The 13,828-nt window shown below is 43.1% G+C and overlaps 1 protein-coding gene across 1 annotated transcript in view; it reads left to right on the top strand.

Moving 5' to 3' along the window:
• The window catches only part of PRODH (proline dehydrogenase 1), a 134,922-nt gene extending 130,149 nt beyond the window's left edge, over window positions 1-4,773 (top strand). Inside the window, exons 13-14 of the mRNA XM_083146973.1 lie at window positions 2,204-2,292; window positions 3,199-4,773. Coding sequence (XP_083003099.1) covers window positions 2,204-2,292; window positions 3,199-3,389 — 280 coding nt within the window. The 3' untranslated portion in view covers window positions 3,390-4,773. The remainder of the gene's footprint in view (window positions 1-2,203; window positions 2,293-3,198) is intronic.
• Window positions 4,774-13,828: the final 9,055 nt, after the last annotated feature.

The raw sequence follows: 13,828 nt of genomic DNA, 5'->3' as shown, positions 1-13,828 counted from the left end.
TCGTTACAAATGATAAATGGTTCCTTCAGCCAATCAGCTCCTATAGATCATGTGTTTGAAAAATGACAGGAGTTGGATGATACCAAGAATTGCTAAATTTGTCCATAGATTAGATTGAAGGTGAAATTCGCCCTGCCTAAATACATTACAGTTCAAACTGGTGCCTGGAACACAAAGTAGTGAATAATTTAGTAATTTGAAAATTGGTATAAAATCCCTATAAATAATTATCCTCCATAGTTGGGCGTACAGCACAAAGGCCGTCTTTTCTAACCCTTGCATGAACTGTCCTGTAGATAATAAGGGTGACGGAAGTCACTGGAGTGCATTACCCTCTTCGCTCAAGTATGGCTCATCATTTGCATATATCTTTAAAATTACAGATGATAATTTCCCTTGTTTAAACTATGTGCTCACATACAGTTTATTGCTGGTGATCACAAGGCAAAACTCCCTGCACTACAGAAAAATCATGAAGTCCAGGAATGGTGGAAAGGGTCCCCCCCCCCCCCCCCAACATGGCACCCATAAAAGCAGCGGTATTTCTTTTTCTTTTATTTTTAAATGGGGAGTCCCTGTTTCAAATGATTGGTTCCCTTAGTACAGGGCTGGGCAACACCGGCCCTCCAGATGTTAGTGAACTACACATCCCAGGATGCTTTGCATTAGTTTTGCTATGTGGCCATGCTGAAACTGCTGCAAGGCATGCTGGTAAGTGTAGTTCATCAACATCTGGAGGGCCGGTGTTGCCCAGCCCTGCCTTAGTACATATTTCCTGGTGATCGCTGGACAATGTTACATTGTGCTACAGAAAAAATAGTTTCCCATTGATGTGGAGAGTTCATCGTTAGACGATCTGTGAAAGGCATTTTCATTTCAACTAGAGATCTTTTTTCCTCCTAAACCTGCACATAGAATCCTGATCTTTCCTATTTTGGAAAGGTGGATTATTGATGTTAATAAGAAGCGGAAACAAATCAAATTTGCTTTCGGTTCCTTTTATTTGAAATCTCATTAAAAACACTTTTTTTCATCTGGATCAAATTTGTAATCGTCTGAAAATACAAGTACTGAAAAAATCACTCATATTGATGTTGTAATGTGCCGAATGTTAACGTTCGAAGTACAAGGGCGAGAAAAATGTCAGAAGCAAAGGGGTTAATATTTTCTAAAATTGGTACAGAAATGACCTGCTGCTACTTAGTAGTGTATTGTAATTTTGTCCAGGGGAATTCAGTTCCAGTTCTCAAGTATCCACAACCGTTCATTTTCTCTAGGGTTACTCAGTCATGCACAGATAAATTAGCCCTATCTTTCAAAGTCCGTAATTATCCCACCTTCTTCCATGGACAGAATAGTGAAAGTAGAGTTAGACCATTGATTTGAAACCATTTAAATGTCATCTCTTATTTCAATACATTGTGGCCTAATTTACTTTAAACTGAAACTTTAGAATTCAGATTTAAAAAATACTTAACTTTTTGTTATTACTGTTTTTGAAAACTAAAATAATCTAATTATATCCCAGTCTGTCCTCTCAATATTTTAAAGGAAGACATTTTCAACCTGGGAGAGTCTGTGCAGCCCTGGACAGTGATAAATAAATAAGCTTTAGGGACACATTGCTCATGCATTCCTGAGTATCCATGTTTGAGTCTTATAAATGAAGTAAACGGAAAGAAGCCTAATTCTTCCAAGACCATTATCTGCATGTCATTTACTAATACCCATATAACAACTGACAAGTAGAAAATATGGTAACAGAAAAAGCGGTGACTCAATATCTCTCATTAGTTTCTATGTGAAAAGTAAATATGAAAATATACCATAAATATATAGTGAAATTGAAATAGAAATGAAAAGTACTGAATTTACATCATCAAAATGATTCAGAATAATAATCAGAAAATGCATGTTAGCAAAAGGATGACTGGAAAGTGTATGTATTGCTGCAACAATATACTGTACATTGGTGTGAGCAGAGAGGGGTGGAGTCACAAGGTGAAGGGGTGTGTTGTCATGGCACAACCCCCCTTCACCCCTCCCCCTTGGCAATACAGTGGGGCGTGCACAGAAGGATTGGTAGTGCACCACCCCACACACACACAAACTCAAAAGTATCTCCTGTTAAATGCGGGATAGATCGGAGGTTTGTCCAAAAAGGTTGTTCACGGTTTGTATTTTCTTATGTTTTGTTCCTTAGAATGAATGAACTGGGCATTTTTCCAGATGAGAGAAAAGTATATTTTGGCCAATTGCTAGGCATGTGTGACCAGATTAGCTTTCCTCTTGGTGAGTATGAATGACGCAACGGTCTCCTTTATAGATAGATTTAGTATAATACAGTATGATATATATCCATGTTTTACCAGCCTTTTTAGTACCAACGTATGTTGTCCAAGTCCCATTTAGTCCTATGACTATAATTAGAGGATTTTTATCTTTTTCACATACATTTTTGCATTTTCTCCTTTCCCCTTTGGGAACTTAACTACAGTCTGGCCTAATCAGTCTCGGAATACTTTACTGGTCAGCCATTCTTGAGTCAGATGTATTAAGCCTAGTGAAGAGAAAAAGTGGAAATAAACTGGAAGGAGATAACGCACCAGCCAATCAACTCCCAACTGTAATATTTCAAACATTGATGGGGCAGATGTATTAAGCCTTAACAAGAGATAAATGCAAGGGTGATAGAGAGATAAACGTCCAGCCAATCACCTCCTAACTGCCATGTTACAGGCTGTGTTTGAAAAATGTCAGTAAAAAGCTGATTGGCTGGATGTTTATCTCTCTTTATCACCCTTGCATTTATCTCTTGTTAAGGCTTAATACATCTGCCCCATTGTGCGTAATCTCCTTCCAGTTTATCTCCACTTTTTCTCTTCTCCAGGTTTAATACATCTGCCCCAATGTTAGATATTGGGAGGATGATGATGAGGATGAAGAAGAATGGGTGGGTTGGTGGGTGCTAGACACTTATTGCAAAGTTATATTTTGGATTTCCTTTTGGTACAGACCAACAAAATGTGCTCCACACTACAATTCACAGTGGTTACATACATCTGTATATTCGATGTAGAAAAATATTTCTGGGAAAAAAATCTTTTAGCATAGATCCTATTAACAAATGATGATTTTCAAGTACCATCTATAATTTGGAAAGTATATTGTACTTAATATGTCTGTTTTAATTTGCAGGGCAAGCTGGCTATCCTGTTTACAAGTATGTTCCCTATGGCCCTGTTAATGAGGTTCTGCCATACTTGTCCAGGAGAGCTCAGGAGAACCGTGGCATCATGAAAGGGGCTCTCCGAGAGCGGGAGCTCCTGTGGAGGGAGTTCAAAACACGATTGTTCTCTGGAAACCTATTCTACACTCCAAGATTCTAGAGACCCCTCAGCGTAAAGCACAAATTACAATGACAAGAATTCGTTTTACAATGCGGTTTTGTGGTGGTCTGTACTAGAACACTCAAGTCATGTTATGCTTTAAAATGGAACAACAATTCAGTTGTAGCTTTAAACCAAACAACTTCTGTTTTTCATGTAAAAAAAAGTTGAGTTTTGGCGCAATCTCTAGCTTGTAACAGAGAGCCATTTGCTTCAAAGAACTGCTGTGGCCTAGTCCCAGATATTCCTTAATCATAATCTGTTTAACATATAACACTGGAAATCATGTAATATGTCTGTAAAATATATATTTTTATTTGGGGGGCCATCTTATTGGGGGGGGGGGGGGCGTGGTAGTACCAGAAAGACTTAAATAATTAAAATGTATCTTCATAGAAGTATTGGAAAATATAGAAATAGATTGTTTTACTGGTAATTAACATGGAGAAATATAATGTGCAACACTATTTTATTATTTTCATTTTATCTTTGCTGCAGGAAATTAGTGGTTGCAATGGCCTTGATTTTATGATAATGGATGTTATTGGCAGCCTGTCTTTAAAGGAAATTCTTAACAAGCTCTCAGTACTTCTAAATATGAATGTATAAAAACCAAGTTATAGATTGCCTGACGGATGTACAAAGTGTGTGCAGTGATTAGCATAATTGTTTGGCTCCACAGCCTGTGAACATATAGTTAAGTTGTATGGATAAAAGAAAAAAAGGCAGACATGACCGCAATTACTTGTCAGCCTGTTTAATGTGCAATTCAAATTGGAGCCTGTGCAATCCTAATGAAGGGGAATATGGTTTCAGGCTGTACCTTCCACGCCAAATAAATTTAAATGCAAAATTTGCACTAAACCGTAACCGATTGGATACTGTTTTCAGTGGTGGCTCCAGAGGTGGGGTTGTAGTATAATTCAAAATTCAAATAGGATAGCCACACTAAACTGATTCACTGGCAGTGGGTGTGGCTCCCCTATTTTAATTTTGAACTGTGCAGCAGCTCCTTCTCTGGAGCCACCACTGCTAGTTTTCTTTGTCTAATCTTTAGTGGATTGGGAGGGAAATGGTTAAATGCTGATCTGTTGTTTTTGCGTCTCAGGCATAGGTGATAGCCTATTAGCAGCAGTAATTTACCATTGCTAATAGCTTTGCTGGAGTCTATCTTATTTGCTCCAATGCCAATTTTTGTTTGGGGGTGGGGTTGAGAATAAAGTTATTGTTACAGATTCCATTGTCTACTATGGTCCGTTCTGATATATAACAGTAGTCATAAAGTAAAAACTGGTAACCAAAGTATAAAGTGTATTGTTTCCTCCCAGGTCAAAATACAAATTTGAATTTATGAACCTGAATAAAGTATTTATTTTATATTGAACTGCTGCAGATTGAATATATTAGTGTTATTTATTTGTATGGAACTATATTTCACTGGAAAGGAAATAGAATAAGGAGAATTACAGTTTATAATTTACAGAAACCTATAACCATCTAGGCAGGTATATCATAAAGTAGTATTTGCAATGATAAACATAGCTTCGCTATACATTTAAATGTGGTTCCCACTGAAATCCAATAGATTGTTTTGATATACAGATACAGTACCATTTGTTGTTGAAATTGCAGAAGTAAATTTCTGGTATTACAACAAAGCGTTATTCCACTGTTGCCTCGGCTCAATGGTCTCAAACTGAAGTAGCCATGAGGACCACATAAAGACTTCAGTTGACAGGGGGCTGCTTCCACCCACCCGTATATGTATTTTTATATATTTTTTGTCCCATGTCCTGTCCAGTACTCACAGGCAGACACAGTTTTACTGTCAGGAGCCAGGTTTTATGGTTCAATCTGTTTTGTTTCTGTTTGGCTTTTGACTCACTGGTGACCTCCAGTGGTAGGTCTGTTGCCATTACAGCCCTGTGTTCTTTGAGCTATCATTCACAGGCTGTGAGTTATTAGCTCGTTAATCAGGAGCAGCCTGGAGATTCACCAGCTGTTTCAATCACCTGAGGCCTTTATAAGCCATGCTCTCCTGGGGATCTCTGCCAGTGATAGCTTGTTGTTTCTCTGTGCTGGTAGCTGCAGATATACTGCTCTCTGGTCCTAGGTCCTGCTCCTGTTCCATTCAGTCTGGATTCTGTCGGAGTCCTTCTCACTTCAGTCTGGGTCCTGTTTACAGTCTTGTCCTGTGTCGTCTGGGTCCAGTCAAGTGTCCTATCCTGCTGCAGTCTGGATCAAATATCATTGTCCCCTTGCTGTCCTAGTCCAGGGACCTCCAGCCGTGGTGCAGCCATTGTCCAGCTGCCGTCTCACTGCGGTCACTGTGCAGCCGTAGTCCAGCCGTTATCCAGCCGCCCGATTGCTGCGGTCAGTGTCCAGTCTTGGGCCGGTCACGTAAGTGCTCCAGTGGAGCCTGGTTCCATATTCTTTATTCCTACGGGCAAGCGGCCCTTCCTCCTTAGTTATAATCAGTATTATCCTGGTTCTGCTCTCCGTGGTTCGGAGAGGCCCACAACTGTGGGTTTACGTCTGTTTTGGGGTACCGTCACTTTAAGAGTACTATTTTTATGTTGGCGTGTGTTTGGTTTGGTGGCACCCTATTGTTGCTTTGTTCTGGTGTTTGCGACTCGGTCGCGCTGTCCCGTCCTTGGCCTGGTGCCGGTTAGTCAGGGGTTTTTTCAGGTAGGCCCGTTAGTTAGATCTGCCTTTTGAGATACCCCCTGGCGATCGCTCACCCCTTGTCACCACATAACACCTGGCTGCATCGGGGTCGGAGCAGGCTTAACCGGCTCCTTCGAACGCGGCGGCTACAGGCGAAGCCTAGCACTACCGCAGGGGTATTCCATCTGCCCGGGGGACTCAACAGAGTCAGTGTAGGGTTTCGCTGTGGCCGTTCTAACCAGCGGTCCCGGCTACGGGCTCACGCCTGATCTCCAGCTCCCTGCCTCCTGCATCCTCACGTACTGTCTCCGGATTTCCACGGTGGGTAACCCCCAAGTCCGTAACATTTACAGTATTCAGCTCCCCTTGTATATTTTCCCTATCATCTATTTAATGTTTTAGCAGGCCCTGATAAAGACTAGTACCCATCTCTAAAAGCACAGCACTCCTAATAGGCTGCACAAATGTATTTCCCCCTTGGCCACGTTTGAGACCTCTGCAATTGCACAAAGCCATTTATCTTCTAGTAAAGTGCATTGTGGTTGGTTGATGTTTTGTTGGCGTGTGATTGTGCTAGTATTTCAAGATGACCTGTATAGTGCATTAGATGCATGAAGATGGAACTCCATAAACTGCTTTGAAACATTCTTCTCTTAATTGAGGTTATGTGAAGTCACTTTTGAGTAAGGGCATCTAACTACACCCGTAGTAACCATTCTATACTTTATAAATGCTGTGATGTCTGAACATGCCTACAGGGCTGCCATCAGAAATTGTGTGGCCCAGGACCGAAAAAATAGGAAGGTCAAACCCACCTCACCCCCATTGTTAAAATATATATATATACGCACCACCCCCCCCCCCCCCCCCCGCCGCCCCCTGCTGGGCATGTTTAATGAATACCTCAAGGCCGGGGTCAAGGTGGATGGCAGCTCCGCTCTCCATATGATGAATCAGCATGCAGCAAGTCTCCTGACTGTGCTGCCGCTGCACTGCTCTTCAGTTGTCACGCCATGATGTAACGCCGCGGTTGGGGCTTCCTTTGTCGAGTCCCGGTGGCCGGCTTGTCACTGGAGGATGTGAGTGCGCAGTCACAATGTGCCGCCGCAGCCGCCGGGCTCATAATGAACTCGCCGGCACGCGGACTCAAGCCGGACAGAGAAGGGGCGGGGGTGAGTGACTGTGACCATGCTGCTGGGGAGAGTTGCCCGGGCCCTACCCTCTGTCAGAGCGGCGGGGCCGGGACTCAAGAACCCCCAGACCCCCCCTGTCGGCGGCCCTGCATGCCTATGTAACTTGAAGTCTGTTTACAAATTAAAGAAGAGAAAGCATCTTTCAAATTTGTGTATAACTACTGATTAAATGTATACCTTTCTTATATTTGTATTTGTTTTCCTGCCAACTGATATACAGTATAAGAATACTTTCCAACTTGGACATTGGGATTTCTATATTTTAGGATCTGCTAAGTTTCTAGGAAATGAATTGTACGCACCCAAGCTAATATATTCTCATGGGGCCCCATGCCTAGAGCGATGTCCGTGGTTGCCATACTTTCCCAACATCACATCATTTAGCTGCCTCTGTCCCCACTACCACAATAGATCATGTGAGCACCATCCTGCAACACTAAATACTGATGGGAACCTCCAATGATCTCATTGGTTAGTAGGTAGTACTTAGATGGGATCCGATATGATTTCCCGGCGGTCGGGATCCCGGCGGTCGGAATCCCGACACTGGAATCCCGACCGCCGAAATCCCGACAAGGGGGGGACATGGATCGCCCCCCCTTGCGGGCTCGCTGTGCTCGCCACGCAGCGGGCCCGGTGCCTCGCTACGCTCGGCACGCTATTTTATTCTCCCTCTATGGGTGTCGTGGACACCCACGGAGGGAGAAAGTTTCGGGATTTCGGCGGTCGGGATTCCAGTGTCGGGATTCCGACCGCCGGGATCCCGACCGCCGGGAAATTAACCGCATCCCCTTAGATGTTCTGTAGATATATACTGATCAGGAAAACCTGCTGGCTGACTTAGTGATTGCTCTACAATAATAATAGACACAAAATCTGTATCCTCACCTGCAAAGCTATGTGCCATATCCATGTACTGAATCTGCTTTAAAACGTTGAAGCCAGGGGATGGAGAATGCAAGCAAGCAGGAAAGCAGAGACTGAGAGCTAGATAGGAGGAGATGGGTCTACCAGGAGGACAGAGTAATGTGCTGCTCATTCCAATCTGTAATGAAAAGATTGTACTGTAGGAAGATGAGCTGTCTTGAATGAAAGACAAAAGTAGAGCTGTATTGGACTCTGGCCCTTATTCTGGTTGACTCGCAAGGCTGCAAATTCACAGCCTTGTGAGTCCCCCAGACGCCGACCGCTGAATGTCGGTCCACCCACCCCCACTTGCACGCCGGGTTCGTTCACATGGCCTGCGAATGGATGTTTAACAAACATCCATCCACAGCATATGTGGAAATACCCACATCATTCGATGGTTGCTGACCATCGAATTATGAGGAATGAGTACGCATATCTAAGTGACTCTCTGGTCACTTAGGCCCTTATTCAGATCTGATTGCAGTACAAAGTTGTTTGGAAAATGGGCAAAACCATGTGCACTGCAGATGGGGCAGATGTAACATGTGTAGAGAGAGTTACATTTGGTTGGCGTGTGTTGAAACTGAATCTAAATTGCAGTGTAAAAATAATGGAGCCAGTATTTACCCTGCACAGAAACAAAATAACTCACACAAATCTAACTATTTCTGCACATGTTGCAGTGCACATGGTTTTGCCTATTTTCCAAACAAATTTGTACTGCGATCAGATCTGAATAAAGGCCTTAGATTTGCGTGCACACTCCACAGGGATTTGGTAGGCAGATGACATCCGGTGATGTCAGCTGCCCGCACCCACGACACGGCCACATTACCATGGGAATGCCCATGAAACGCTGAGCATTCCCATGGGTGATTTTGTTCGCCATGGCCGCATGCACCCTGCATCTTTACATGCACAGAAATGCATCTGCACAGGCGCAAAACATCAGTCCCCGTGTGTGTCGAACTAAACTGAATAGCCCCCTTTATACTAAATAAGCAATCAGATTAAATGAAATGAAATAGTCCTCATTTATAGGTATGATGTTAAATATGGTCATAGACCCACCAATGATTGCTTGCATCAGTAATGCTGCCCATACATATGTGAGATATTGCATGCAATCATTAGATTTCGACCACATCTAGCCGATAAATCGAATAATTGCATGCATTTTTAAGCTGACATTCGACGTGATGCGCAGGCACGCCGTCGAATGTCGCATTGATAGATATTATGAGCTGCACATAATATTTATCAAATTGCATGAGCAATCGCATGTGGTTTTTTAACCACATGCGATTGCTCGAATGCAATCAGCGGCGGGTTTGGGGAGCGGGCCGGGATGGGGACTGGAGCGCTGGCGGGTAGCCGGTACCTTAATGCTGGGGACCGGAGGGACTCAGCAGCAGCAGCAGGGGAGGCATGGCGGCTGTGTAGCAGGGACTGAATGTGGTGGAGCTTTCAGGCGGCGGGACTCGACAGCGGCAGTAGATGACTTTGAAACACTGGACGGCCCTCTGATTGGCTGAGGCCACTGGGAGAGAGCTCTCTCAGCCAATCAGAGGACCGTCCATTGTCTCAAAGTCAACTGCTGCTGACAAGTCCCGCCGCCTGAAAGCTCCACCGCTATGGTCCTCAGCCCCGGTCCCACCTACACAGCCCCAAACCACCCCTTTCCAGCACCCGATGTCCATCGCAGGATAGCATGCGACACTGGGTGCTGCACTGGGCACCACTTAATGCGATCAGATGCGATGAGACATTGCATTGCGATGTCGCATCACATCTGATCGCATAAGTGTATGGCAAGCATAAGGGGCCAGCATTCTTGCTGTCTGCAAGGCTTCCTAGCATAGGTAGCCATGTCTTTAGTCATATCAATGAGCCAGGGTATGGATAGTTGCATATATGTCATAGACACTGAGGGTAAAATAAACTGTGCTGCATGATGCAAAACCTATTAAAATGATGTGTCCCTTACCCATAGACTATGTCAAGTTATCTGCTTATGACAGGATTACCCATTAGGCAGTCTGTACACCAGCAGCCCAAATTAAGAGAGCATGTACATGACAGATATCCTGTTCTGAGTACTACTCTTGCAAGCCTCAGGAGAGCCATAGTTTATGCATCGGGCTTATACAGTATAGTCCTTTTACTAATCTAATAAACTGTTATTTAGAGTCACAATGAACAGGCCGAATCTCTAGAGTAGTTGTGTATTATATTGCCAGGAGATATTGTTGATTAAAAATAACAGCAAACTGTACAACATAGGGGAATAAATCCAAAGGTTACTGCGCCATAAGCTGAAGGTAAAGGACAAGTGCAAATAGATTTCCAGTGTCATGTAAACCAATATTAAAGGTTTAAAAGTAGAAAACCGTTCTCTGTTATCTGCAGTAAGACTCTGGCTTCATTGCTTTAATAGTTCAGAGGCCAAAGATTATTTTTGTCATGAGCGGAGGTAGTTTTAACAATGGACAATATTTCATCAAGGTCATGACTCCGGTTTCTTTTATAGAAACATATTTATTATAGAATATGAGGTAGAAATAATTCCTGTAGGAGCCATCTTGTGCAGGGAATGGCTTGTTTACATGCAAGACGCAGGCATTAGCAGAGGAAGGAGTCACTGTTGGCCATCTATTACTTTTACTAGACCTACTTCATATGATGCATGGGTGTAATTTACATATTGTAACCTGTAACAGTGATATCATGTGGTTGTATATCTTTAAAGTGCATGTTCTAATAGTTCCCAGCGATTTAGAAATACATCAATATTTAAGGTGATTATTTTTTCATTAATGTTGTGGGATATATATTTACTAAGGTGCGAGTTTATACTGTAGAATTATAGGTGTCCTTTAACGGCTAGCCCATGGCAACCAGGCAGATTTGAGCTATTATCTTCTAGAAAGTGCTAGATAAATTAAAAGCAGAATCTGATTGGTTGCTATGGGAAACATCTCCACTTCTACAGTATAAACTCACACCTTAGTGAATATATGATGAGTCGGGGATCCCACAGTCGGCAATATCCATGGTTTAGGCCTTAACAAAAACTTATAGTGTGTAGACAATCAGTGAGAGGTGTGTGACTCTTGTCTCCTTTGTGGCCAGACTATCCATCAGCTTTTATCTGATTTTGCTGCTTACAGATATGGGTCCGTAAAAATGTCAAAGTGCCATTCCAAGATGTCTACATAAATAAGATTCTGCCCCCCTGTGGATCAGCAACAGGGGATGATGACTTTGATTCTTTCCTTGGAGATTCAGATTCTATAGCTTCTTCTCAAGAAGAGGGTGATCTTGTGGATGCTGATTAAGAGGTTTTGTCCGACTGGGAGGAAAATACACCTACCAGTCGGACACAAGGGTATGCAGGAATTTATTGATACAGTTCATCAAACTATAAATCTTCTGAGGTTTCTGAGGCCAGTGTTTCTTTATTGTTTTAGCAGAAGAAGTAGGTTTCCATCTTCTGATGTACTGTATTAATAGACTTGACTTAAGCCAGATAACAAGCATGTTGTGAGAATAGTCTTCAAAATGTTTCTGCTCACAACCGACTGAGCTCACGTTCAGAAATCAACTACAAATGTGTATCATGAATGAACCATCACCGTCACCATCTGGACGATATTAAATCTAAAACCAGTTGAAAGTAAACTGTACTCATGCACTGCAGATTATGTACTAAAAATTTTTTTTTTATTTAAAAGCAGTGGTGTAGCTAGGTGCCACGGTGCCCGGAGCAAGGGCTTGTTTCGCTGCCGCCGCCGCCGCTCATTACTAGGAACTTCATGCTCGATGCCAGGGACTTCATGCTCGATGCCAAGGGGCTTCATGCTCGTTGCCAGGGGGGAATGAAATAGCTTGTTGCGAAGGGGGACTAAAATTGCTCGTGTCCAAGGGGAACTAAAATTGCTCGTGACCAAGGGGGACTAAAACTGCTCGTGACCAAGGGGGACTAAATTTGCTTGTTGTCAAGGGGGACTAAATTTGCTCGTTGCCAAGGGGGGATAAAATTGCTCGGTGCCAAGGGGGACCAAATCTGCTCATTGCCAAGGGGGGGCTAAATTTGCTCGTTGCCAAGGGGGACTTAATGTGCTCGTTGCCAATCACAGTGTGTGGCATAATGTGAAATAGGCAAAACGGATAAACAGTATATATTGATTTAAGTAGCCTGGCATTGTTTGAGTTTAGGGGGTGATCTGTGCAGCCTACTGTGTCACTGTTTGGGCCTTCATATTTATATATCACTGTGTGGTCTTCAGCCAGCCAACTTAAGCGAGGGAGGACAATGACCATTCCTGTCTGGTCATGCAGGTTGCAAAAGTGGGATGTAAGGAAATGGTTTTCCTGCTATACCACACTTCTTATAATTAGACCACACCACACCTCTCTTTGAATGAGCACAATTTCTTAACTATCAAATTATGGATGGGGGGGGGGGGGGGCATTTTTAACTGTTCACTCTGGGACTTGGATTGTCTATAAACAGCCCTGCTCATTGTAACCATATAAGCACCTGCCTTAGTTTACTGAGAAGCCAATGATTATGGGGTCACCATTCATGGTGGTTTTCTGTTCGACTCAATCGAGCCTGATAAAAACAGATCTTCACAGTATAGATTGTACATATCCAAGCCTACATATACAGATGGAGCCGATCTCATTAGAGGGGCTCCTGGCGATTCTATCGCCATGCGCCATACCCCGCCAGCCGCCAGATTCCATAGGATGGGGCGCACGTGCACGAGATGATCATGTGTACCATTCTGTCGGAAGCCCTGCCTGCTAAGACGGGCTGGGAAGCACCCTGTCCCCGCTCTACCTGTCCCTGCCTGTTTCCTTGAAGCGGAGACAGGCAGAGAAGCACCCTGTCCCTGCTCCCCACCGCCTTGCTGGCAGGGAAGCACGAGCGAGCGAGTGAAATGCTCAGGGTGGCTCCATCTGTTGTACAACTAGTAAGCCCGCTCGAAGCAAAAGCTTTGTAAGTTAGTCTGCTACCCTCTGTGTTTGTGCATGTGTGAGAAAGAGATGTAGTTTCACACTCTGCCAGCAGATGGCAGTGTTTCAGAGACACACAGACACTAGACATATATAAAGATGATACTGTAGTTAAGAGGAATTTTCAGATTAGACAACTATATAGTGGCCAGAGGTTCAGGAAGGCTCTTAAAGACTGTAAAATGTTAGTCCATTAAACATGACTTAGAATTCAATTTATTCCATTTTACAGCAGTAGGATATTTGTCTAAATGATTGAATGCTGGATGTTATACAAATAATAATTACATTCTGAAACATATTGAGCGTAGATATTTAATAAATTCACTTTCCTTAAATTCAAGGTTTTGTTTCTTTTTCTTTTCTTTTTTTGTGACAAGCTGAAAGTAGAACGGTTTATTTTCCAATTCCTTGAAATACAAGTCAAGTGGTAAAAACAATGATGGCAGTCTTCTGACAGCAGGAAAACAATTCCTATATTTTTACCATTACCTGGCGCTCAGGTTCACATACAGAGTATACTTTTAAATCTACTTAGAGAGTACCCTGCAAGAATGCCTTATGGTTCCCTGCATTATTCATCAGGAAGCACAATGTGACAAATTCCTCACACCTAATGATGCGGTGACAGGTGTTGTTAAAACG

Source organism: Crinia signifera, chromosome 1 (genome assembly GCF_055691185.1).
Source record: "Crinia signifera chromosome 1, ASM5569118v1, whole genome shotgun sequence".
Lineage (NCBI taxonomy): Eukaryota > Metazoa > Chordata > Amphibia > Anura > Myobatrachidae > Crinia > Crinia signifera.
The sequence above is the reverse complement of the archived record's forward strand: the minus strand, read 5'-3'. Positions and strand labels throughout refer to the sequence as shown.